The 27,451-nt window shown below is 36.9% G+C and overlaps 1 protein-coding gene across 1 annotated transcript in view; it reads right to left on the bottom strand.

The window, feature by feature from the left end:
* Positions 1–86: 86 nt before the first annotated feature.
* The window catches only part of LOC150085211 (dnaJ homolog subfamily C member 1), a 92,641-nt gene continuing 65,276 nt past the window's right edge, over positions 87–27,451 (bottom strand). Inside the window, exons 8-11 of the mRNA XM_090373100.1 lie at positions 22,128–22,268; positions 15,356–15,419; positions 4,822–5,099; positions 87–210 (exon numbers count right to left, since the gene is read on the bottom strand). Coding sequence (XP_090229226.1) covers positions 139–210; positions 4,822–5,099; positions 15,356–15,419; positions 22,128–22,268 — 555 coding nt within the window. The 3' untranslated portion in view covers positions 87–138. The remainder of the gene's footprint in view (positions 211–4,821; positions 5,100–15,355; positions 15,420–22,127; positions 22,269–27,451) is intronic.

Raw genomic sequence — 27,451 nt, 5'->3', positions numbered from 1 at the left:
CTCAACAGATAAATAATACACAGAGCAAAACAAGAAAAGTATCAACAAATACCTTTTGGTATACAACTGTTCCAACAAAATATAAAGTTTACCTTCTGGTATATTTACATATAATTAAGTTTATATTTAAAAAAATTGTCATGACACCTTGGCCAGTCTTTTTCTCTTAACTACCTCCACCAAAATTTTGTATCTGAGCATACATTCCTCCTGTTGAATAGATATAGAAAAACATTCATAAATAATCATAATATTAAATTTATAACAATATAATAATGCAAAATTTTACATTAAATGATATTATGTATCAACTATTTCTATAACTACAAAAAATATTCAAAAATTCCAGCAAAGTAGTAAAGGATGCAGGGTTATATTTCAAAGCCAGAATTGAAAAAAACTCTAGTGGTATATATTTTACCAAATACTATGAACATAGTTTTAGTCCTACCTGATTCACCAGTTGTCACTCAGTCGGAGAAGTCTGGGTTCAAGCACACATTGGTGACTGGAGGAATTTCTAATGGCCTCTTCAATTAAAACCATAGTAGTTAGCTGGTGTGTGTGTGTGTGTGTGTGTGTGTGTGTGTGTGTGTGTGTGTGTGTGTGTGTGTGTGTGTGTGTGTGTGTGTGTGTGTGTGAGAGAGAGAGAGAGAGAGAGATTCCATCTTTTTGGTTTGTTGTTGACTGACAGCTTTTGTACAAGCTGTAACCTGTACAGCTTCATCCTCTGACAGCAACATGACATGTTACATTGTGACATGTTAAGCTCATGACTGGCATGTATGGATTTCAAGGGCTTTGCATAAAACTTTCTGAAACCAGCTCCATTGCACAATCACTAACATTGTTCAGCCAACAACTCATCCAGAATGACTGCACAAATAGGCATCCTTTACGAATTCTCCATATCTTTGCAGAACTATAGGTCTGTTCAGTGGCTTCTTTTAAAACCACATTCAAAATTTATGCATAACAGTGGTGACAGACTGCAGCTCATTGAACAAAAGTATGCATGGCACCTTCTCAGGGTTAGTAAATTCTGCTACCATTATAGTTTTTACAATTATGCTGTCATCATCTATTGCAGCACACAAATTTTCTGGTTGGGGAATAAAAACTAAGATATCTTCTACTACCTGGAAGTAGTTTCAGGTTGGATCATTAACCCTATTCATACAGTAACATTTAGTTTTGTAAAGGAGATTTATGAACACACTGTATATATGAAAATAAAATATTATTACTGAATCAGTTTATTAACTACAGGTCCATGCCCTGTAATAGGATTATCATCGTCAGCCATTTTCAATCCACTGCAGGATGATGGCCTCTCCAGCAACTTTCAAGTTTCTTCTGTTTTGTGCAATGGCCATCCATTTACTATGCACAAACTTTTGAATTTCATCTGTCCATCTCCATTGTTATCTTCCAGGTTTTCTTTTAGCTCCTCTTGGGTACCATTCTCTTATTTTCTTAGTCCATCTGTCATCATGTCTTTGAGTTATGTGTCCTGTCCAAGTCCATTTCAGTTCTTTAGTTTTGATAAGAATGTCCTTTACTTGTGTTTGATGCCTAATCCATGTGTTTCCCTTCTTAACCAACAGTCTGATTCCTAATATAATTCGCCCCATTCTTTGCTGTGTAGTTTTCAGCTTCTCTTCCATTCTTTCGGTGAGTGCCCAAGTTTCACTTCCATAAGTCATGGTGGGGAGTATACATTGGTTCATTATTTTAATTTTCAGACTAGGTGGGATATTGCTCCTCAGTACGAGACTATATTTTCTGTATGCTATCCATCCAAAATTTATTCTTCTCTTGACTTCTAGCCATTTATCATTATTACAGCTAATGACTTGTCCAAGATAAGTATACGAATCTACCTTTTCAATTTCTGCTCCTTCAATATTATATTCCTTTTTGTATTCCTTTTTGTGGCATACTTGTTCATCATTACTTTGTTTTAGCCACATTCATCTTTAGTCCAAAATCCTTACGAACTCTGCATAATTGATTAAGATTTTCCTCTAAATTTTCTGGATCATGGCTTATGATCATAATGTTGCCTGCAAATCATAAATGATTTAGGTACTCTCCATTCACATTGACTCCTTTTTGTGACCAGTCCAATCTTCTGAAAGCTTACTCAAGGGCAGGAGTAAACAACTTCGGAGATACTGTGCCTCCTTGTTGAACTCCCTTTTCCATTTTAATTTTGCTACTGTTTTTGTCTAGTCTAATAAAGGAGGTAGTGTTCTCATGTATTTTCTTCAAAATTATAATGTATAGGTGTCTATGCCCTGTCTTTCCAATGCCTGAAACATTGCTTTATGCTGTGTGGAGTAAAATGCCTTTTCATAGTCTACAAATGCTAACCATAATGGTGTTTTATATTCATTTGCTTTCTCCATTAGCTGTGATATTACGTGATGGTGATCTATAGTTGAGAATCCTGTCCTAAATCCAGCTTGCTCTTTTGGTTGATTCTCATCAAGTATTCTTTCTAATCTGTTAATAATGACCCTAGTGAACAACTTGTAGATGTGGAACAAGAAGCTAATGGGTCATTTCCAATTTCTGTTTATCACCTTTCTTATGCAGCAAGACTATGACTGCATTATTCCATTCCTAAGGCATGTTGTGAAGAGACTTTCCAGTTTCTGTCATGTCTCTTCCTCCCAATTTCAACAACTCTACAGTAACTTCACCTGGAGCTTTTTGATTTTTCATTTTCTTCGATGCATGTTCCACCTCATCAGGAAGGATATCGGTTATGTCATATGTGTTGCTAATTTGCGATCCATCTTCCTCACAGCTAGCATCATTCCCTTGCTCCTTATATAATACTTTATAGTAATCTTCTGCTATTTGAATTATGCCTTCTCTGCTATTTATAAGTACACCATCACTATTCTTCAGGTTCAGTATCATTTGTCTTTCTGTATTACTACTCATTTAAATCTTTTGTTTTCCCTTAATGATTGTTCTACTTTTCTTCTGTTAAATCTTTTTATGTCCTCTCTGAGTCTCTTTCTAATGACTCTGCATAACTCGGTATACTCAATTTTGTCCTTTTAAGTGTTTATCTTGCTCTTCATTTGTCGTCTTTGGTTCACCATGACAAGTGTTTCTTGACTAATTTTTTCTTCTTTGAATTTCTTTTTACCTATAGGTTTCTCATGCTTTATCACTTTCAGAAAGTGGTAGTATTCCTCGTTGATATCTTGGTCCTGAAAGGTCTACAGAAGCTCACACATGTTCTTAAGTTCCAATACATATTGTTTTTTTCTCCTCTTCTGTTATCTCAAAGACCTTTTTATTATTTACTCGAGTCAGTTTATTTTCTTTCTTTTCTTACATCTATATCAGGTGTGCATCTTACTATTCTATAATCACTTCCAACTGAGGGCCATTTGTTTTGTCATGTTGTCATCTTTAATAAAGTGTTGGAGAGTTTGGTCTTTTCCTCTTGTTCTAACCTTGTTCAGGATGGTAACTTTGTTCACAATATATCTTCTGTTAGTGAGAGTGAAGTCAATTTCATTAGTTGTTAATCTGTTTGGGCTCTTCCATGTCCACTTTCTGTTCACCCTTTTCTTGACATTCCTTGAGATTCTTCAAATTCCACATTTTTCATTTCTTTCACCAATTCCAAAATTTCCTATAGTTTCCTTTTCTGTGCTGTTCTGTCTCTTTCTGATCTTAGCATTAAAGTCCCCCATAGTGATGGCGGTAGTGAGTTTTCTGTTCATCTAGAAGTCTCTCAATTTCGGTGTACATTTCTTCAACCTTTTATCATCATTGTTCGATGTTGGTGCATTTATCATTTTAACCTTTAGTTTGTACCTCTTAGAAATCCTGAGTACTAGTCTCAACACCCTTGGTGATGCTTTTGAATTCCAGAATGTTTTTTTTTTTTTATATCTTTATGGACCAGTAAGCCAATTCCATTTTCACTCTTTTCACTGTTTCCATTGGTGTATAGCAGATTTCCACTTGATAAATTTATAAGTGATTCATTCCTTCTTGTTTCAGCCAAGCCAATGATATTCCAATTCACATTTTCTAATTCCTTTTCCAGCAATAATATCCTGTCTTCACCGATGAGCAATCTTACATTGTAACAGGCCAAGTTCAGTTTCTGTGCATGGCAGCCTGGTCGTACCAAAGAGATTCTTAGTACCCTCTGCTTCCACTCTTATCCTTTCGCTGTCATAAGAGGGAGAGTGAAAGCTGTTGGGAACTGAGGGCCATTTGGTTTGTCATGTTGTCATCTTTAATAAAGTGTTGGAGAGTTTGGTCTTTTCCTCTTCACACGACCAGGTGTCTTGAAGAGAACCAAAGTGATGTAATAGGGCTTATCATTGAGAAGGTATGCATGAGTGGATTTTAGGGAGGCAGGCCAACTGGACTTCTCCTAAATATTCTAATTAAAATAGAAAAATATTGGATCCATCAGTGTTTTAGACAGTCTCTGATAACACACTCAACAGAATGCCTGTTCTCCCCTAAGCCCCTGTAATAGGGTAAGAGGATATAAATAAGTTTAATATGTTCATTGAATACCAAATCAATGAGACTATAAAAAGAAAATTCCAATTTTTTTTTTTTTTAAAGTTCATTAATGGGAGTGCATAGCAATACTAAATGAATAACTACAGTAGTCAGTAATCACAATAATGAATAAATTGCTCTCACTCTCTCTGTGGGGGGGGGGGGACAGATTTCTTCCAGTATACATATCCTATGTAAAGCTATATCACTTGTGAATCATGCATTAAAAAACAATAAAATATATACATAAGTATTCTTTCTTTATACCTTAGTTTTTCCTGGAACACAGTGTGCTATTTTATCCCAGCGGTCCTCAATGCCTTTTTGAAATTGTTGTAAGGCTAATTCCAATGCTCTCTGTTGATACTGACTCCAGCCATCATCAACTGGCTGCTTCTCATTTCCTGTAGATTTGCTACTATTAGTTAAAACTAATGATCTTTCTGATGGCTGAAGTTTTTCGCTCTTTTCAAGTGTTAGCTCATCATTTGCACCTTTTAAGGAATTCTGGTGATTTGAACTGTCTTCTGGTGACCCTGTTAACCCTATAAAATATTAATTTTATCCATTAAAACTAGTACAACTTTGTTTAAGCAAAAATTAAATATCTAAGATTGTTTGTAATCTTGATTCTGTAAAAGAAATCATTTACATGGCTTTGTTAATCTTTTAACTCTCATAATTAACTGCTCCCCCAAGTAACAAAACTAATCATTTATTGTTGCTATTTCATTCACGCTTATACTTCTTTAATGATAAAGTATCAGGTGTCCTACACATAACTAGATATAAGTGAAAAGTTAAAATAACCACATATTTTTAATATTATATATGAAGAAAACACATGAAAAGAAATTCAATTTAATAAGAGAAATTAAATCTTTAAATTAATAAAGACTGCCGATTACTAAGTAATTATAGAATTATTATACATTAACAAAACTATTTCTGAACATATAATTTGTTCATCATCTTACCTTTGAGTAACACTTACAAAGATGCAGCAGATATCACTCAAAAGTTCTTAATAATAGTTACTAGTACTGCAAACAATGCAAGAAAACAAGCTTAGACTTCCACCAAAAAAAAAAAAAAACACCTTCCCATATCACCTGTCTATCTCCTCTAACAGTTTGTCTAATTCTTCCTTGAATTTATTCAAACTACCCACTTCTAACATTAGATGGAATTTGTTCCAACAATCAACTACTCACTGGCTGATGACAAGTTTCCACATATCTATCCTGCAATTATCCTTCCTTAATTTGAATTTATGCCCCCTCATGTGTAGTCTGAGCAAGAGAAGGATTCCACTGACACTGAGTCAATCACTCAATCCACTCATAGCCTTAAATACTGCAATCAGATCTTCTCGAAAGTGCCTAGTCTCAACATGCTGCAGTTTGCAGAACCAAAACCTTTCGTGGTAAGAGTACCCTTTTGTTCCTCTCACTAATCTAGTTGCTCTTTTCTGCACATATTCCAAACGATCCACATCCCTCCTAATATGAGGCCTCCAGACCTATATGCAATATTCAAGATGTTACCTAACCATTGCCTAGTAAAACAGGATAATCACCTCCTTATCTCTGCTGGCAAAATCACATGTATTTGACAAAAATCCTATGAGCTAGCCAGGCAGAATGTTTGCACTGCTCGAAGACTTTGTATCTGATGCACAATTATCCCCAGGTCAGTTTCTTTCTCCACTATCCTGAGTGTTGTACTACATGGTTGGTACATTAAACCAGGATTACTGCTACCCATGTGCTTTAGCTTAAATATTGATGTTAAACTTCAATTGCCACTTCCCAGGCCATCTATTTATTTCTAAAACTTGTTTCTATTATAGGTGGATTACTATTGTTAACACACCCTGCCAATCTTCATATCATCTGAAAACTTTAATATTAAGTCTGATATGCCTTCATCAATATCATTATAAATATTGAAAACAATAATGTGTTCAGAGCTGGACCTGGAAGGGGGAGGACTCCATTAACATTTCTCCAAGAGTAGTCCACTGATAACAACTCTGTCTTCTCCCAATCAACTATTTCTTTATCCATAGCCTTAACTTGCCCTTAATGCCATATTTCACCAATTTGCACAGCAGTCTTTTAGGTTCAACAGTATCAAAAGCTTTTCTGAAATCTAAGTACAGTCGGACTCCTCTTTAATGAACTTCCATATAGTGAATTTTTCTATGTAGCAAACTTTTTTGATTTCCCCTTGGTCATTATATTGAAAACAGTTTCCGTATAATGAAGAAAATTTTCATATAACAAACTAATTTCAAGAGACCTGGGTATGCATTGTTCACACCTCTGGCCTTTAGGTAATAGAGCTGACAATGTAGAAAGCACAAATTAAGAGCTAAAAGGATTAATCACTTTTGCTTTTAATAGCTAAAGGGTTTAATTCTTAAGAGAATTACACTATTTAATGTTGCCCGTAAAGCATTCACTATACCAAGACGTCGTGCTGGTTAACTGCTATCTATGTGTCTACAGTCATTGGCAAAGATTAAGGAATATCCTGATACAGACATTGGCTCTGGTCGACCTGTTTTCTATTAGAAGCACCCTATTAGAGAATTAGGAGAGAGTGATTTTTCTTTATCCCGGAAATTCATCTGTTATTTCGCAGAAATGAGTATGGTAGGTACAAGTTGCCACTAAATCAATTTTGTTTTAGCTGCTGTGCAAGTAACCTTACAATGTCTAAGAGGAAATCCTGGAGTGTAGTGGAAAAAGTGGAAGTGCTTAATAGTGTAGATTGTGGCATTTAAAAAAAAAAGAAATCACTTTAAAATTTAGTGTCCCTGCCAGTAGTGTGTCAACCATTATGAAAAACCATGCTTTGATTCTCAAACTGTTTGAGAAAACGGGATCCATTCGGAAGCGTGCGAAATTGAAATCAACTTCACCCACTTAAAAATGGCATCATGAAGATGCCATTTTTAAGTGGGTGAAGTTGATTCAAGACCAAAATATGCCGATATCAGGGCCATTAATTAAAGAAAAGGCTATGGAGTACGCATATTTTCTCTGGCATAAAACTTTCCAAACTAGTTCTGGTTGTCTGGACAAATTTAAAAAGTGCCATGGCTTACTCAAAAAAGTTATTTCTGGTGAAAGTGGGGGTTGTAATTGAAGAAGACTGTACTCATTGGAAAGAAACAGTTTAGAAAAAAATTATGGAGGACTACAAGCCCAAAAACATATTCAATGTTGATGAAACAGGTCTATTTTTTAAATGTTTGCCGAACAAGACACTGACTTTTAAAGGTGATAAATGTGTAGGTGGTAAAAATAGTAAGGAGAGAATTAGTCTTGGTTGGTGCAAATATGGCTGGTAATGAAACACTGAAGCTTTTGGTAATAGGCAAAAGTAAACAACCCCAATGTTTCAAAGGAGTAAAATTGTTAGAATTGGATTATAACTACAACAAAAAAGCTTGGATGACAAGTGAAATTTTTGAACAATAGATTTTAAAATTCAACAGAAAGATGATGAAAGAAAGCAGAAAAATCACTTTGATTGTCGACAACTGCCCTGCTCACCTTCCTTGGTAATTCCGAAACTTACAAGTGTGAAGGTTGTCTTCTTCCCTCTGAATACATCGACTAAACTGCAGCCAATGGATCAAGGCATTATCAATTTGAAAATGCACTACCGAAGGTGCATACTAAAAAAAAATTATACTGAGAATAGAAGAAACCAACCAACCTATAGATCTGTGGATGTGCATATCAGAGTTGGCAAAAGTTAAGATGTGATGGAAACAACGATTAAAAATTGTTTCACAAAAGCAGGTTTTGCTAAAATGTCAATTAACAGCAATGAGAGGGATGAACTGCTACAAGACATTGAGCAATCTTGGGAAGAACTCCAAGCAAGAGGTTTGATCAGTGGAGAAATTGTTCTTGAAGAATTTTTAGGAGTTAATAACAATGTAATAGTAACTGAATATCCAAGTGACTCCAACATTTTGGAGAGTATTCAAAGAACTAGTGAGAATATCAACGATGAGTTGTATGAAATTGAGGGCAACGAAGGCAATATTATACCTTCCAAACATGAAATGTTGGCAGCATTTGAAACTTTGTGTTGAGGCCCTCAGTGTGAAGAAAATGTGGCAGAAAATATACTCAAGTGCTTAAACAAATGCGAACATTTTTATGAATGAGGTACAGTAAAATCCAGTGTACAACAAAAAATAACCTAATATTTTATGATATAATTCTTAAAAGTGTACTAATATACTGTGTGCATCATGTCATTTCTTAATGTGTGTATTAATAAATTAATTGTTTTAAAATGTTAGAAAAAAAGTTTTCATTCCCACTTATTTCTGATTTATTTCTCATATTTTGCTGTATTTCTGAGTTGAATTACAGTATTTTTCATTGTTGAAAAGGTCACATTTCTTTATAACAAAATTTTTGTAAAATGAATTTTTTCAAGTGAATGATCGATTTCATTATATGGAGGTCCGACTGTATATGATGTCAAAATTATTTTATGCATCTAGTTTCTTAGTATTTAATCAGATTAGTAAGACAAGGCTGCACCTTAACAAATACATGCTGTTACTGCAGTAAAACTGCATTCCTTTCTAGATGATCCTTTAATTTGAGGGTTTAGTGTCAAACAACATTAACTACAAAATCATTTTGTAGTTTATGTTTTTGTAATTACCCAAAAAAAGTCAACATTTTTTTGGTTTACCAGAAATGTACTTCCAGCCTAAGGTAACTTGTAAAGTACTAGAGAGATACAGTTCTATGACACAATATGCACTGTTATTTGTATAAAGTAAAATTAAAGTTATTGCAAAATGAAAATACAATTTTGTAGCTAACGTTGTTTAACACCCTTGAATTCTTTAACCAGTTTCAATTATTTTTCCCTGAAGCAGATTTGTTATTTGTTATTTGGTTTTTAGGAGCATTAGCAACTAAGGCCATATTGCTCCGGGATATGCGGTGGTCATTCCCTGACCTTTCCACATCCTCCGTATTTGGTGGTGACGGGCTCGAACCCCGGTCTAATCAAGAAGCGTGTGCTACGCACTGCTGCTCCTTCCCACCTGGCTACGGAGGCGCCTTCCCTGAAGCAGAAATCAAGCTAACAGGTCTAAATTATTCATGTCATCCTTTGATCCCTCCCCCTCCCCTTGTGAATTTCATAAAGAATGAAGACCTTTAAATGATATATATCTTAAGATATGGGATATTTCAAAAAAAAAAAAAAAAACCCAATAAATAAAATAAACTAAAATAAAAATATAATAATAAGAAGAAAATTTTAAAATATAAATATTTAATAAGTGAAAAGGAAATAGACAACCTATGCATTTCCCTCCAGTATAAGTATCCAGCTGACCTTTGAATTTCCCCAAACTGTCAACCTCTACCCCCCATGTAGGTAACTTATTTCAGTAATTTATAACTTGCTGGCTAAAATAAAACTTCCTGCAATTCAGCCGAAACATCTCCCCTTTTGTAACTTGAAATTATGGCCCTTGTTCTAGAATCATTTATAACCATGAAAATTTCATTCTCATTCGTTTTACTTATGCCTCTCAGAGCCTTAAACACCTAAATCAAGTCTCCTCTAAGGTGTCTAGTTTCCAAGCTCTGCAACCCACATATCCAACGTCTTTCCTCGTATGAATGTCCTTTTGCCGATCTCACCAGGCGAGTTACTCATCTTTGGACCCTTTCAAGAAGCCTAATGGACTGGAGATGTCCAATGAACACTTGAACACAGTATTCCAAGTGAGGTCTAACAATAGCCTTATAATAATGGGATTATGACATCCTTATCTCTACTAGCAACTGTTTGATAAATCATTGATAGGACACCATGGGCCTTCCTTGCAACCTGTCTACAACGCTCGGAGAACTTCATGCCCGACTGTATCACAACATCCAAGTCCCATTCTTCACTACCAGCTTCAGTTCAACTCCAACCAAGTGCAAAAGTTATTTTGGGGTTATTGTTCCCAAAGTGCAATAACTTACACTTTGCTGGATTAAAGCATAGCTGCAATTTTTCTGACCATCCCTGAAGTCTATTTAGGTCACTCTGAAGAAGCTCTGCTTAGCAGTGATCATTAACTACTCTACCAATCTTTACATTGATTGAGGTGTTTAAGCCTGTGAGAGGCATCAGTAAAATGAATGAGGACAGAATTTTCAAGGTTATAAATGATGCTAGAACTAGGGGACATAAATTCAAGTTACGGGGAGAAATGTTTAGATTGGACTGCAGGAAGTTTTATTTTAGCCAACGAGTTATAAATTACTGGAATAAGTTGCCTACATGGGTGGTAGAGGCTGACAGTTTGGGGAAATTCAAAGGTCATCTGGATAGTACCTTCAGGTCAGGGAAGCGCAGAGGATGATAGGTTTAATTTCCTTTTCTTTTACTAATTATTATTATTTATTTATTTCATTTTATTATTTTTTTATCATTGTTTTATTCGGGTTTTTTTTTTTTTTTGGCCGGTGCAGCATAAGCCATAGGCTTTCTTGCGCCATGCGGCCATTACTAATACTAATACATCATCTGCAAATTTAGACATCACTCCCTCTATCCCTTCACTGAAGTCATTTATGAAAATCAAAAACAACAGTGATCCTAATACTGATTCTTGGGGAACCCCACTTTTTTAGCATTAGCATTAGTAGAGGCATATGATGCAAGAAAGAAAGCTTATACAGCATCAGCCAAAAAAAAAAAAAAAAAAACCCTTCCCATTTCATCCATCCATTCACTCCATATGTTTGTCTAGTTCTGCCTTGAATTTATTTAAGCTATCAACTTCTACAATGATTTAAGCTGTCAACTTCTTACATCAACCCAATCTGAGGAATAACCATTTATCACAACCCTCTGCCTCCTGCCCTGAAGTCATCCATCTAAGGATTTTCTCTGTGATTCCAACCTGTTCCAGCTTATAAAGTAGCCATCCATGTGGGACTGAGTCAAATGCATTACTGAAATTCAAATAAACAATGTCGCAATTATTCCCTAAGTCCAGCTCTTGAGTGAACCTGTCAAAATAGCTAATGCTAACCAGCTTAGTTAAACATGATTTTCCCTTTACAAATCCATGCTGAGTATCCTTCAGAATTCCATTTCTATCTAAATATCCTGAATTCCACCCTTGATCACTGTCTCCATAATTTTCCCTACTACTGAAGTTAGACTGACTGGCCGGTAATTTCCCACTTCTCTTAGAACTGCCCTTATGTATTAGAGATATATTGGCACTTTTCCAATCCAACAGAATTACTCCCAAGTCCAGTGATGCTCTCATAATTAGCCTCAATGGTTCAATGCACTCACTTGCTGCCTCCCTTATGATTATAGGGTATATGCCATCAACCCCAGGAGCCTTACTTGCCTGTAGGCTTGAAAATTTTTTCATTAAATAAACATGTGAAATTTCAGCATCATTAATTACATTTTTTTCAACTTCACTCCCATAATTTCTCATTGACAAAAGGGTTTTTCTTCTGTAAATATTAATGCAAAGTAACTGTTGAGTTCATCTATAACTTCAGCTGGGGTATCATACTATCCGATGCCATTACATAAAGGTTCAATCTGGTTTGTCCTTCTCTTCTTTGCATTTATATATGTCAAGAATTCCTTATCCCCACTCTTTGCTCTCTTTGCCAGCCTAACCTTTTCTGTGGCAATACAGGAGTACTGCATACAGGTCTGGAGGCTTCATTTTAGGAAGGATGTCGATCTGCTGGAATGGGTGCAGAGAAGGGCAACAAGACTGGTGAAGAGTAAAGGGTGGTCATACAAAGACATTCCTCGGTTCTGCATATTGCAGCACCTGGAGACTACACACCTACAAATTGATATGATTGCAGTGTTTAAAGTTTTGAATGGATTGAGCAAGCTCAATAATGACAGCATTCTTCCTCCTGCTCAGACTACACATGAGGGGGCATAAATTCAAATTGAGTAAGGATGATTGCAGATAGATATGAATGGAGGTTTGCTTTCACCAGTGGGTAGTTGACTGTTGGAACAAATTTCTGCATGCTGTTGTGGAAGTGGACAGTTTGAATAAATTCAGGGAAGAACTGACAATTTCTTGGAGGGGGTGTAGTGGAGGCCAGGTGATGTGGGTTTTTTTTTTTTTTTTTTTTTTGACTGATGCTATATAAGCTTTCTTTTTTGCATCATATGCCACTACTACTAATAATAATAATCACTGCCAAAGTGTAATGCTGCCCTCATAATTAATCTTAATGGTTCAATGTATGCTCCCTCTTGCCACCATCTTCAAAATTACTGCATATATACCATCAACTCCAGGAGCTTTAATTGCCTTAAGGCTTGAAAGATTTTTCTAATCAACAATCTTCTATAATCTCAATACTGCTAATTTTATACTGCTCAGGCTCATTTTCATGGCCTCTCCTCTCCTCATAATTTTCATCATCAATTTTCTTAAGTGTTTTACTTCCAAAGTGATACATCTTGCAACTTACTATGCATCAAAATTAGTGTTTACAATATATTTTTTTGCCTGAATATTGAAAATTTTCATTAGAAATATGAATACTACTTACTGGTTCCAATGGTCCCAAAAGGAAATTTAGTGTGCCATCAGGCATAAAATACTTGATTCTGTAGGAATTAAGTATCATGTTTATAACATACTAACAAACAAGACAACAATGCCAACTCATATTAAGTTAATACAGTTACACTTTAACTAGCAAATGTTTACCATAGCATTTATACGAGCATGCTGCAAAATACACAACTGCCGTGAGCATCTGATGGTAGTTTGAATTTGGCATTATTCTTCCAAAGTATTCAATTTGTTAAGGCACTGAGATGCCGCTGCTTACATAAAAAGTCAGTACAGTCAGTCCTCGTATAACACGTGTTTACATTACACGAATTCGATCATACATGATTTATAAATAGGTGAACGTTATCTTATATAACACGAACCAAATGGGCTTATGCACGATTCGCCTTTGTGTTTACAAGAAATGGCAGTCGAACGCGGAATCACCCCAACCGAACGCAACACGATAGGAATGAAGAGAAGATTCAGAAAATGTATTTATGGTTTTTTATATCAGTGAAGGGGAAACACATTTCACCATAATAACGTAAAAACCAACACAATTCCAGCTATCGATATAATCGCAAATGCAATTAGATGGAGTTTACTACCAGTTTATAACAGATTCCACTAGCAGAAACGAAACTGGAAATTGTTTTTATTGTTTTATGGTAGTAACGCTCAGAAATCTGCTTTAGTAAAATGTGGGGTGTTAATAGTGTATCTCGGCCTTTACGGTGTTGTTTATTCAGTTGCTATACGCGCGCAGATTTGTTTATGTTTAAGTGTGCCTTCTCGTTTTGTAATTGCACTTTATTCCCTAAAAATTAATAAAATACTTAAAAGGTGTGAAAAGGACGCGTCTTAGTGAAGACACTGCAGATTCAGAGAGAGAAAAAAAAAAGCAATATAGATAAACAGAGGCGGACTGGGTCAAAAATTCTTACCCGGGAAAATTTATAGTGGCCTCATACTACGGTTTATGGCCAAAATCACACCGGCCTCTGGCCCACCGGGGTTTCCCTGGTAAGGCTTATGGCCAGTCCCCCTCTGTCGATAGAGAAAAAATATGAAATTGTGAAACGCTTTGAGCAAAATGAAAGACCATGTGATATTGCACGTGCTACAGACCTAAATGAGGCAACGCCGAAATTAGAAAGAATGCGGAGAAAATAAAAACAACTTTCATAGCTGGAACAACTCAAAGCGTAATTAAAATCCATTAGATTAAGACACAAGAATTGGAAGAGATGGAACGGCTGTCATCTGTTTTGATAGAAAATCAAACAAAAAACAAGTTTGCTTACGATAGAAGCAAAAGCGTTAGCAATATTTTATTACGTAATAGTCATAATTAAATACGTAAGCATTTTATTACGACTTATGTATTATAATTACATATTATAAAATACGTAAGTATTTTATTATGACTATTTTATTTAATATAATAAATTTTTTACGAATAAAATACGTATTTTATTCGTAAAAATACTTTTTAGTATTAAATATACTAAAAATACTTTATTATAATATAATAAATAATAAAAAATATATTATATTTTTTATTACGTATTTTAATAACGATTAAAATTACCCGATCATTTATTGTGTTTGGTAATGTTTTGGTTCCAAATGTGTGTTCAATCTTGGGTGGTCGGCACCTAACCCCACTTTTCCCATAGGGCCTGTTGTTTATATTGCACGATTTTGCATTGCACGAGGGTTTCTAGGAACACAACTATCGTGTTATACGAGGACAGACTGTACCTCTTTTCTTTCTTATAAAGTAAACTTTTATTATTTACACAAGAAATACAATTTTTCCACTTAGTATTTCACAAGGGATAATGAGAAGGTTGCTTTAGAGAAGGATAAGAAAAATGCCTTTGGATACCTGTAATACAACACAGTTATATACCCATTTTCTGACAAAGTAATCTCAATAAAACTAAACCCCCTTGAACCAGAGCAGTAAGCACTATTCCATTCTGGGGCTCAAATATTCAAGGTATATATTCATAAGCATATACACTGAGTCAAGTAAATGCAAAAATCTTTTATTTTTTAAGTAAAATTTAAGTAATTATCCTTCGCAATTTCAATTTTGCCCACATGAAATCATATTAAAATGCCAAAATTTAATTATCAGTACTTATTTTGAAAAATACACAACTAACAAAATACCTTGTAGTGATGTAGGAATCTGTCTGGCAAATGATGATCTCAGCTGTTTCGCCATTGCTGTAACCTACAACCATATGAAAGTGTTCTTAATAACTGTAATTATTATTAAATTCTAAAACATATTATAAAACTATGAAAGAGCATGGAGAGAGAGAGAGAGAGAGAAAGAGAGATAATGGCAATATTAAGAAATAGAACATAATTATACATATAAAAAAAAAATAATGCCTAAACCAAATGAATAAATATCTGTAAGAATAACAAAAATATAAAGCAATCTCAGGAAGAAACAATCTTGGGGGAGGGGGCTCTGTAGAGAAAATTTTCTATAAATTTAAAGTTCATTTGAGATGGCGAAATGGGTCTGCTTAGTATCTGACCACTAAAATTTAGACTGTTTATACTAGGCACATATTTCTTGTCTGAAGCTATACACTTTGCACTGAGATAGAGGAGGGAGGGATTCTCAGCATATGGTACAAGTTCTATTAAACCTCAATACCTAACTGAGACCTTTCCAAGTTGCTTAAGGTAACTACAACATATACGGAAGTGTCGCACTTATCTCCTCAAATTTTGTGATTAAGTGATAGCAAATGCAGAGTAAAGCAATACCAACTTTTATTTTGTCATAAGAATTTTAAAAATTCCAAGAAATCTAAATCCCTGTCTACTTACCCTTATTAACACTAAATATGCATTGAAATAATACAGAGAAAAATTCTAAATTCTAGTTAACTTTAATCAATTTTTGAACCAACTGCAGGACAAAATCTTTTGTGACAGTCAAAACTGGACATGAGCAGAGACTATAAACTCCACAGCAAATGAAAGTGATGATAACATATCTCAGATTCAATGAAACATCTGTTGCACTCAGAAGTGTGATGACCTTGCTGTAACCTTGAGTACCTTTCACAGTCAATTTGGAGGTAGGATTCAGTCACTTCTGTCAGCCACATGTACAAGAAATTTCAGCAAAAGGCCAGTAATTCTGTAGTTTCTTTTATCAGTAATTTTGAGCATATTTATCTCCCCCACCCACCTACAAGAATGAGGATGACAAAACACTGTAAATTTCTAATTTGGAAAGATTGAGAAATCTACATCAGAATATATTGATGTAGCTAGAGAATGAGATGGCACACACACTTACAAAGAAATGCGAATTATGAATAAATTTCTATCATCTAATAAACTTGATAAATCACCTAATGACCTTAAGAAAAGTTCTCATCTGAGACTCACTAGACATGCAGTGCAATATAAATGCATATATTAAGGTATCAGAAAGCCATTTCCTTTATTATTATTATTAGCCATATGGTGCAAGGAAGCATGAGGCTCATGATGCACCAGCCAAAAAAAAATTCAAAGTTACCCTGAGTGAGAGAGAGAGAGTTTTGTTTGTTATTTGGTTTTTAGGAGCATTAGCAACTAAGGCCATATTGCTCCGGGGATATGCAGTGGTCATTCCCTGACCTTTCCGCATCCTCCGTATTCAGTGGGCACAGGCTCAAATCCCGGTCTAATCAAGAAGCATGTGCTATGCACTGCTGCTCCTGACAAAACCTGGCTACGGAGGTGCCAGAGAGAGAGAGAGAGAGAGAGAGAGAGAATTAGAAGGGAATCACCAAGAAAGATGATATCCAGCTCAGGCACCCTGGGTCTGCCAAGCTCATACTCACCAGATGTGATAAGCATTTCCATTTCTCAAACTATACTAACAAAACTTAGAATAAAACCTAAATATTTCATAACTCATGAAATCTGCAAATTAAGAATATATACAATTTAATACATAAAAAATCACTAATTTGCAATACATAAACCATGTTAAAGGAAAAAATACCACATTACTTTAATTGAAACCTCTTAAAGTAATTAATTCTTTCTAAATAGAAAGAAGACAAAATTATACCTGGATTTCTAAGTGACATCCACCCAAATTGTGAAAGGACCCTTGAAACCTTTCCAAATATATGGATTAAACCATAGGAATGAGATTGGATCAATTTGAACTTGAATGTTATGTTCAACATAATCTCACTAAACAAAATATCATAAAATCACACCTAAAAAATAACAGACAATTAGTAGTAGTAGTAGTAGTGGCATGTGATGCAAGAAAGCAAGTGTATGAGCTTATGCAGCATCAGCCAAAAAAAAAAAAAAAAAAAAAAAATCACACCATTCACTCCAAATGCCTGTCCAGTTCCTCCTTAAATTTATTCAACCTATCAACTTCCACAACGACTGATGGAAGTTTGTTCCCGCAATTAACCACCCGCTGGCTAAAGGCAAATTTCCGCACATCTATTCTACATCTGTCTTTTCTTAATTTGAATTTATGCCCTCTTAAGTTCGTAATCTGAACAAGTGGAAGGATCCCATCAGAATTCAGCGTGCTTAACCAATTCAAGGCCTTATACACCTCAATCAGATCACCTCGCAGGTGCCTAGTCTCCAGCCACTGCAATTTGCAGAACTTAAGCCTCTCTTGGTAAGAGGATCCCTTCATTCCCCTCACCAATCTTGTTGCCCTTCTCTGTATATGCTCAAGTAAATCTACATCCTTCCTAAAATGAGGCCTCCAGACCTGTATGCAGTACTCAAGGCGTGGCCTGACCATTGCCTTATACAGAGGGACAATCACCTCCTTTTCCCTGCTAGCAAAATTCTTATATATCATTGACAAAACCCCATGACCTGCTCTGGCAGCCTGTCTGCATTGCTCAGAAAACTTTATCTGACTGCACAATTACTCCCAGGTCTTTTTCATTTTCTACCACCTTAAGTGTAGTACCACACAATTAGTTTCTTGAAAGGACAGAAAAATGGGCAACATGCCTGGTGAGATCAGCTTCAGGCACTAAAGTGATCTCACCAAAAGTGGAACCTAATTGAGATGTATAATGATCTAACAGGAAAGCAAAAATGAACAAAATGTGAAATTTTCACATAATAAAATATTACAGAATTACAAACCATAAATTCAAATTAAAAGATGTTTAGACCAGATTGCAGGAAGGTTTTTTTTTTTTTTTAGCCAGCAAGTTATTGTTAATTCCTGGAAAATAAGTTGCCTCCATGGGTGGTGAAGGTTGAGCTTGGAAATTCAATGGTTACTTGGATAGGCACCTACATGTGAGGAGGTAACCACATTGATAGTTTACTCATTTATTATCCATTATAAATGAGTGATCACAGAATTATTACCACCCCTATGAAAACTAAATGTGACCCGCTGACCACGTGAGGTACAAGAGTATGCAGTTAGTCGACCTACGTAGCATAGATAAGGTGTCAGTGGTCAGTAGGCAGTAAAATTCTGAGCGTGATGGGTAAAAGGAAGGATTTATTGGACTTTGATAAAGGACAGATTGTGGGAGTTCGATGAGCTGGTGCCTCGATTTCCCAAACGGCTGAACTGATGGAGTGTTTGAGAGCCGCCACTGTTAAAGTGTACCAGGACTGGTGTCAAAATGGTCAAACAATGACCTGGTGGCAAAACTGCAAAAGGTTGATGTTAGAGGTGAGCGCTGGGCATGAGGACTCATACAGGTGAACAGGTGTAGCACTGTTGAAGAGTTGACTACCCAATGCAACATGGGCCCACCAGGAACAATATCTGGCACGACCATGCGTCGCACGTATGGGCTATATACCAGCAGACGAACCCTACGGCATCTTCTCCTAACCAAGATTCATCGGCATAAACGACTCGCCTGGTGCAAAGAGCATGCAAGTTGGATGTTAGAAGACTGGAAGAAGGTGGGCTGGTCAGATGAGTCATGTTATTTACTCCACACCGTGGATGGTCGTGTACGGATTTGGCATCAACAACACGAGGCTCTTCATCCATCATGCATGGTATCAAAAGTGCAGGCCGGTGGAGGTGGTTGCATGGTATGGGGCATGTTTCACTGGCAGGAACTTGGATCCCTGGTGCACGTGGAACGTATCACTGGTCTCCGCTATCGTAGACTGCTTGCTGATTGTGAAAACCCCACTATGTTACACTTTTTCCCGAATGGCGATGGTATTTTCCAAGATGACAATGCGCCGAGCCATCGGGCACTTGATGTGCAGGAATGGTTTGAGTAACGTAGTTCTGACTTCCAGCTTATCGATTGGCCTCCGAACTCCGCCAATATCAATCCCATAGAGCACTTGTGGGACACTATGGAAAGGCATATTAGGTGTCTGGATACACCAATCACCTCCATTCCTGCATTGGTGTATGCTTCTGACATCTTGTTGAATCAATGCCACATCAGATAGCTGCTGTACTAAGGGCAAAAGGAGGGCCTACAAAGTATTAGGTAGGTGGTCATAATTCAGTGATCACTCAGTGTATATTTATTTATTTATTTTTTGAATCAGCAAAAAGCTGGGGCCTCCATACACCATATGATTAATACTAAGGCCACTGAAAAACTTCCATTTCATGAGGCTGGAAAAATAAGGGACCCATCCAAAGTAACAACTGCTTTTCAGAAAAAATCATCTTCAAAGAAATAAATAGAAGTGCCCCACACGTAATTTATGTCCAAGGGATATTCTACATTATCACTTCAGGTAAGAGGGAAATTTTGAGGACTGAAGGCAAAATGGGAAAAGAAACAGATTAGCAGAACCTTCCTTTGTCCTTAGGATCCTAATAACAAAGGAAGATAAAGACTGTACAGTTTAGAAAAGAGAAAAGGATTTTGAGGACAAGATTAAAGTATTCACTTAGAAATCTGGGTGCACAACTTCCCATCTTTATAATTGAGGTCCTGAATAGTAAACATATATTTGGGGGTGGTGTTATCATTAAGTTAATGCATTAATGAACTTGTAAAAGAATGCACAAGTTAATTTCATTTTCATTTGTAGCCTATCAAGTATTATCATTTAATCAAAAACTGGATATATCTTTGTTCTATAAAATACATGACAAATTCTGATGCATTGGGTTTCTTATATATATATATATATTTTTTTTTTTTTTTTTCATTACTACAGTTAATGTTCTCTTATATTGTTGTAATCTGGAATAATTCTCTAACATCTCTAATCATGATGTTTGTTTTTGTTTGTTTTGTTATTTGGATTTTAAGAGCATTAGCAACTAAGGCCATACTGCTCCGGGGATATGTGGTAGTCATTCCCTGACCTTTCCATATCCTCTGTATTTGGTGGTAATCATGATGTGAGTTGGCATATAATACATTGGTTTCTAGTTTAAAATCAATACTGTTTACATTTACTCCTATTTGTAAACATTATTTGTTTAATTAAATAAACTCATCAAATAGTGATTTTACTATCAACATTATCAATTATAATTTAATTGAAATAGAGAATGATCTCCATTATAAATGTTACACTACATTGTGGCATATGGAAAAAAAAGTTTTATGAAACTTTTTTCCCATATGCCACAATGTAGCATATGGAAAAAATACATTGTGGCATATGTTTCCATATGCCACATATGGAAACATCTCAATCAGATATCCCCACAGGTGCCTGGTCTCGAGATGCTGCAATTTGCACAACTGAAGCCTTTCTAAGTAAGAGCACCCTTTTGTTCCCTTCACCAATCCGGGTGCCCTTCTCTGCACCCATTCCAACAGACCTGCATCCTTCCTAAAGTGAGGCCTACATTCCTGCATATAGTACTTAAAATGCAGCCTAACCATGGCCTTATACAAAGGGATAATCACTTCCTTATCTCTGCTAGCAAAGTTTCTGTATATTATTGACAAAACCACATTAGCTGTCCTCAGAGCATGCCTGAGGACAGCTAATGTGTTCCAAGAATTTCATGTCTGACTGCAAAATTACCTCCAGAAATTTTTCATTCTCCAATACCCTGAGTGTAGTACCACACAGTTGATAAGTTACTCTAGGATTACTGCTATCCATGTGCAGCACCTTGTATTTGTCAACATTAAACTTCAACTGCCATTTCTCAGCCCATTGACCCAAGTTGCCTAGATCTTGTTGCATTAGCTCATCCCAATGATGTTGTTAACCTCCCTGCGAACCTTTGTACCATCTGCAAACTTAGACATTAAGGCTGATATACCTTCATCAATATCTCTGATGAATACTGAAAACAACAATGGACCCAGTACTGATGAACTCTGAGGAACTCCACTAATAACATTAAACCACAAAGAGCAGTGCCCATTGATAACCACACTGTTTCCTTCCACTAAACCATCCCTTTATCCATAGCAATAACTTTCTCTCAATGTCAACATTGCTCCAGTTTCAGAGGTCTTTTATGCACAACAGTATCAAAAGCCTTCCTGAAATTCAAGTATATGATGTCAAAATTATTTTTTTCAGCCAGTTCCTTGGTCACTGCATTATGGTAACCTATCAGATTGGTTAAAATATGACCGCCCTTTGATAAATCCATGCTTTGTTTACAGTATAATTGCATGCTTGTCCAAATGGTCCTGCACTGCTTCTTTAACCAGCGATTCCATTATTTTCCTGAGAACAAATGTTAAGCTGACAGGTCTGTAATTACTCACATCGCCTATCGATTCCCTTTTGTGAATTGAGAATATATTCACACTTCTCCAGTCTATAGGGATTTCCCCTGAATCTAAGGATGAGAGCATTCTTGGATTCAGGAGAGAAATATCATTCATATCTCAAATAAAAAATAAAACAAATCAAATTTTTATTTTTTGGCTGATGTTGTATAAGCTTGCTTTCTTGCATCATTCACCACTAAAATGCTAATACTAAAAACTTATTTTCATACCTCTGGAACTGAACAGTTTAATATAAGAGCTATCCTTTCCCAACGATTAACTGTGCCACCTGGAAATTTCTTCATTGCTTTTGCTAGTGAATTAAGCTGTGCATCTGTCCATTTAAATATTTGGGAAGAAACATCCTTACCCTAGAAAGCAAAAATAAATACAGACATATAATTGGATGTTATATGATAATAATATCAAGTTGACTATGAATGCTTTATTATGAATACAGACATATAAGATATAAATTTAATAAGCTTCTATGTAAAAAATCTGATTCATCCCTTTCCTTCTAGAGTTTACATAGGTAAAAAACTCTGTTGTTTTTCTTTGCATCCTTTGCCAAGGATTTCTCATAATCTGCCTTTGCCTGCCTAATCTCCTTTGGGACTTGGTTACAGACCAGCTTATATCTATCATAGAGTTCCATGTCACCCATTAATTTATATGTATCCCATGCATTTTTCTTCTCTGTCATATGTCTGATTAGTTCATTAGTTCTTCTCTGCCATATGTCTCATTAGTTCATTAGTTCTTCTCTGCCATATGTCTCATTAGTTCCTATTCTTAACTACCCTAACACAACCCATGTGTTTACTTGTACCCCAATGATTCCCAACAGTCTCTGAAATATCCTGCATCTTATTTTCCAGGCTGCGGCTCATTCCAATAGAAGCAGTGCAAGAATCACTTTCACCTCTGCCAGTGGCTACTGTTAATCTATTAATCCTTGTATCCCCCCAATCCAGCAGTTTTCCGACCCACCTAACACTGCCTCGATAGCATCAGCAAACATTCTTGCACCCTTTCTATTTAAGTGTATCCCATCCCTGTAGAAGCTGTCTCTCCTGTTAACAAGTACAGACCAGGCTGAAAAAAATTCTACCCCTTGAGCCCTGCACAATCTTTCCAGGGCCGAATTGATCGACAGGGCTCTCATCATATACTCCCTCCTATCGTGTCTGGGCAGAATTGCAGACACTTTCAAATTCAACCCTAATTCACGGCTTTTTTTCATCAGTGACCTGTACTTGTTAAGTAATTCCGCCGGTCTCCTACTCTTAATATCATTAGTGCCAACGTGTACAACAATATCACCTTTTGTGCCCTTAAAAGATGATATCCTCTCTACAACGTCATCAATCTTTGCCCCTGGCAGACATACCCTGGTCCTGTTCCACCTTTGCTTTTTACATAGGATGTTCTCCCTTTCCCTGACAATAGAGTCACCAACAACTACTAGTGCCTTGTGGGACCTTTGCATTCTGCCGCTGTGTTGTGTGATGATCAAGTGCAAGCTCTGGCATTGATGTGGGCAGCTGAGAGCTTGATGGGCCCCTCAATTTAGATCCTTCGAGGGCATCCACCCTGTCCTTCAACTCTCATATAAGTCCATAACACTGAATTGTTGCCTCATTTCCTCACACTCCTTACATCGTGTACACACAAAGACATCTACCTTGGCAAATCATGTCCCGTACCTGATTGCTCCACAAACATCAAGCAAGCAGTGCATTTTAAAAGGCTGTGATTCAGAGGGCAATTGCCTCTGAATCACATCCTTTTTTCCTCCATTTTTCCCTCCCTCCCCTATTTAATTCACCTCTTTTAAAATGTTTAATTATAATTAAACAAATGAAAAAATTTTCGCTGTAAAATTTAGTTGTGTTCTTACTGCTTGAGCATGTGTGTATACAGTGCTAACTCAATTTAACTGATATTTTTAATAGCTGTTTTAATTAGTGAAATGATTAGAACTGATTAAGATTTTAATAATTTTAGCGAAAAGGTTAATCAGCATGGAAAATTTTAAAATGCATTGAAGGCAGGGGAAAAAAAAAAAACCCGAGCATTTATCACATAAAAGTTAGGAATTGCACCTACAATTGTGGCTACAATTCTCAAGAATAGGAAAAAAATTGGAGAACTCCATGAGAGATCCTCACTGTGCCACACATTGGAAGTGAGAGATTTGTGTGACAAACAAGAAACTGAGGAAGCTGTGACCATGCAGTTCCAGGATGATTGAGCTTTGGACATTAAAGGTTGCATGTTGTTGCAGGAAAAGGTTAGGGAGTTCATGACCCTAACAGAAATGAAAAATTCTGAAGCCGACTCAGGTTGGTTGTTTATATTTTGTGATGCATATAGATGTAGTTAATTATGATACACTGAAAACTATTCAATTTTATAAACTATACTGTTCAACAAAATTAATAGAACAAAATGTTTTTCATGAATATTTTATTGTAGATAGTGTCACTAGAGGTGAATATTTGATATAATAGGCATTCTGGCATGAAATTCTGAGTAGAGTATCCAATAGAATTCTATCAACCACCTTACAGAGCTGCACATTACACAGGTGTTCAAAGAAAGTGCATCACCTAGGAATTTCACATTTCTAACCCTTTTTCGGGATGGTATGTTACATTAATGACTAGCATCACAAATAGAAATATAAACAAAAGATATTTAATAATAGTTAAGGCAAAGCACAAAATACTCCAAAATGAGGATTTGCAACCTTTATACAACAGTTTTGGTAAACACAACAATTATGGCTGAAATGTTATCAGAAGCCCTCAATTTGCTTCAGTTTATCATTTTAAATAGAAAACAAAATGAAAAGTTCACCAGTGCAAACAAATATTTAGTTGAACCACCTGTGGCCCTGATGATAACAGCACACCATCGAGGCATTGAAAAGATCAATTTCTGAAGATAATCAACTGATAGTTCGTTGTTCCAAACATGAATTATGGCTTCCTGAAGTTCACGAAAGGTGTTTGGTTTCTTTCTGGCAACTGCAGATTCCACACGATGCTAACAGTTCTCTATAAGATTCAGGTCTGGGCTGTTTCCTGGCAAGCTAAGAGTTGCAATGGACCATTCTTCCAACCATTTTTTCACCTGTAACAAATGTAAACACATTACTGTCGAACCTCTAATGCAGAAATGAAGCTACAATAACTACAGAAGTACACACTTATGCTTTTTGCCTGATGACAAGGAGCAGAGTTGTCCTGAAAGATGCAGTTACTTGGCAGGTTGAAATGGTCTCTAATGGTTGGCAGCAATTTGCCTTCCAATATAGCCAGGTATCCATTGACATTTACGGAACCTTTTATAAACTGCAGATGATCTACTTTGCAATACGAAATGCACCCCCATATCATTTGGCTGGTAGAGAATTTCACTGCAGACACCATACAGTCTGGATGTTAATCTTCACCACATCTACGGCTAATCATTTGTCTCCCATCAGTACATGCAGGTTGAATTTCGTCTCATCTGAGAAAATAACTGACTTCCACTACTCGGGGGTCCATCTGACATGCTCCTTACACTAAATTAATCAGGCCTTTTTCATTTTTTGTGTGAGGAGGGCTTCTTCTTAGGACAATGGGCTACAAGTCATCCTAACAGTCAGAAGAGGCATCTTCTGACTGTTACAACCACTCCTGTATGTTCTTCCCATTCTATTTTCAGCTAATGAAGAAGCTTTATGGTTTTTAAGGCATAAGTGCTTCAAAACACTGTCCTGTTTTCACGTAGAGGCTCCTGTACGTCCGGTTCCTTTTTTCCTATCAGCAGAACCAGTATTTTTGAGTTTGGAAAGAAATCTACTCACTGTTGACTGATTACAAGACACTCTATAAGCAATATAATGGGAAGAACATCCTTCCTCATGTAAAGCAACAATAGCATTCTTTCTTCGTAGCATCAACTGCATGTAACTCGCCATCCTGACACAAGCAAGGAATGACTGCAACTTTTGCAGAGCGTGCTTATACAGGGTGATTAACTACCAGTGCGACAAACTTCTAGGAGGTGTAGGGGGCATAAAGACGAATCGGAATCACATAGCATTGCAGGGTCCGAAATGCCTTCGTCATACAGGAGGTCGCATGAACAAAGAAGCAAAGAAAAATAACAGAAACAGCAACTCGTTAGTGTAACAGAAATCATTTTAATAACAAGTTTTACATTGGCAAAAAGCCATGCTCCAGAAGGTGTTCGAAAGTTTGATCAGAAGCAGTCACACAGGCTTCACAGCACTGCCGTATGGAATCCCTAATGTTCTGGAAGATTCCTGGCGTGTCTCGAATCTCCCCGGCAGCTACAGAGATGCGAGCGACGAGGTCTTCAACTGAATAACGGGGGTCTCGTACACCAACGTCTTCATTTGACCCCCCCAGCAGAAGAAGTCCAGGCATGATAGGTCCGGCAATCTAGCAGGCCAATGAACCGGATCACCACGACCTATCCAATGCTGTCCAAATGTAACGTTTAGGTGTTGGCGGACGTCATTGGTGTAATGTGGGGGAGCCCCATCATGTGGGAACCACATTGAGCGACGCAGCGACTGAGGAACATTGCTTCTTCAATAAGTTCGGGCAGAACTTGCTGTAGAAAGATCAAGTATGCCCTACCGTCCAGTCGAGGGGACAGAAGGTACGGGCCAACGAGGTGGTCTCCAACAATGCCGGCCCAAACATTGACAGAGAAACTGCGTTGAGTTGCACGTGTTCGCGTACCATGGGGGTTCTCCAAAGCCCACAAATGGGTGTTATGTTGATTGAAGGTTCCCTCTCTTGTGAAACTTGCCTCATCCATGAACAATATGGACGCAGCAAATGCGTTGTCTGCCGCACTCTGTTAAAGAAACCAAGTAGCAAAAGTCCTCCAGAGTGGATAATCCGCAGGCTCCAATGATTGGACGCGTTGCAGATGGTATGAACTCATTTGGTTTGTTGACAGTATCCTCCATACAGCGGATTGGGAAATACCCAATCGTTGGCCTATCGCTTGAGTACTTGTACTCGGATTGCCTTCTGCAAGACGTAGGACATTCTCCTCATTGTCTGGCGTCCTCATCGTTTGCTCTCCATTCATGGTACCTCTTGTGAAACAACCAGTCTCACGTAACCTTCTGTGCACACGTGCGAAAATCGTATGATGAGGAGCACGCCTGTGCGGAAAACGTTCCTGGTACAAGCGCAGAGCGGCGTGCCCATTACAGTCCGCAGCTCAATATGCGAGGTGCATGTCGGCCAGTTCAATGTTTGAATACTTGTCCATCCTACTGCCTCGGGAACCGGTTCGCAAATGCTGATTTCCAGCGGGATCGCTGTTCACGCGATCTCCCGTTCAACATCCTCTACCGCATGATGAAGGCATTTCGGACCCTGCAATGCTATGTGATTCCGATTCGTCTTTGTGCCCCCTACATCTCCTGCAAGTTTGTCGCACTGGTAGTGAATCACCCTGTATAGCTGAAAGTAACAGCTGATGCAATATTACGTCATCACCTACATGCGTC

Source organism: Mastigoproctus giganteus, chromosome 5, assembly GCF_048544385.1.
Source record: "Mastigoproctus giganteus isolate SK-2022 chromosome 5, ASM4854438v1, whole genome shotgun sequence".
Classification (NCBI taxonomy): Eukaryota; Metazoa; Arthropoda; class Arachnida; order Uropygi; family Thelyphonidae; genus Mastigoproctus; species Mastigoproctus giganteus.
The sequence above is the reverse complement of the archived record's forward strand: the minus strand, read 5'-3'. Positions and strand labels throughout refer to the sequence as shown.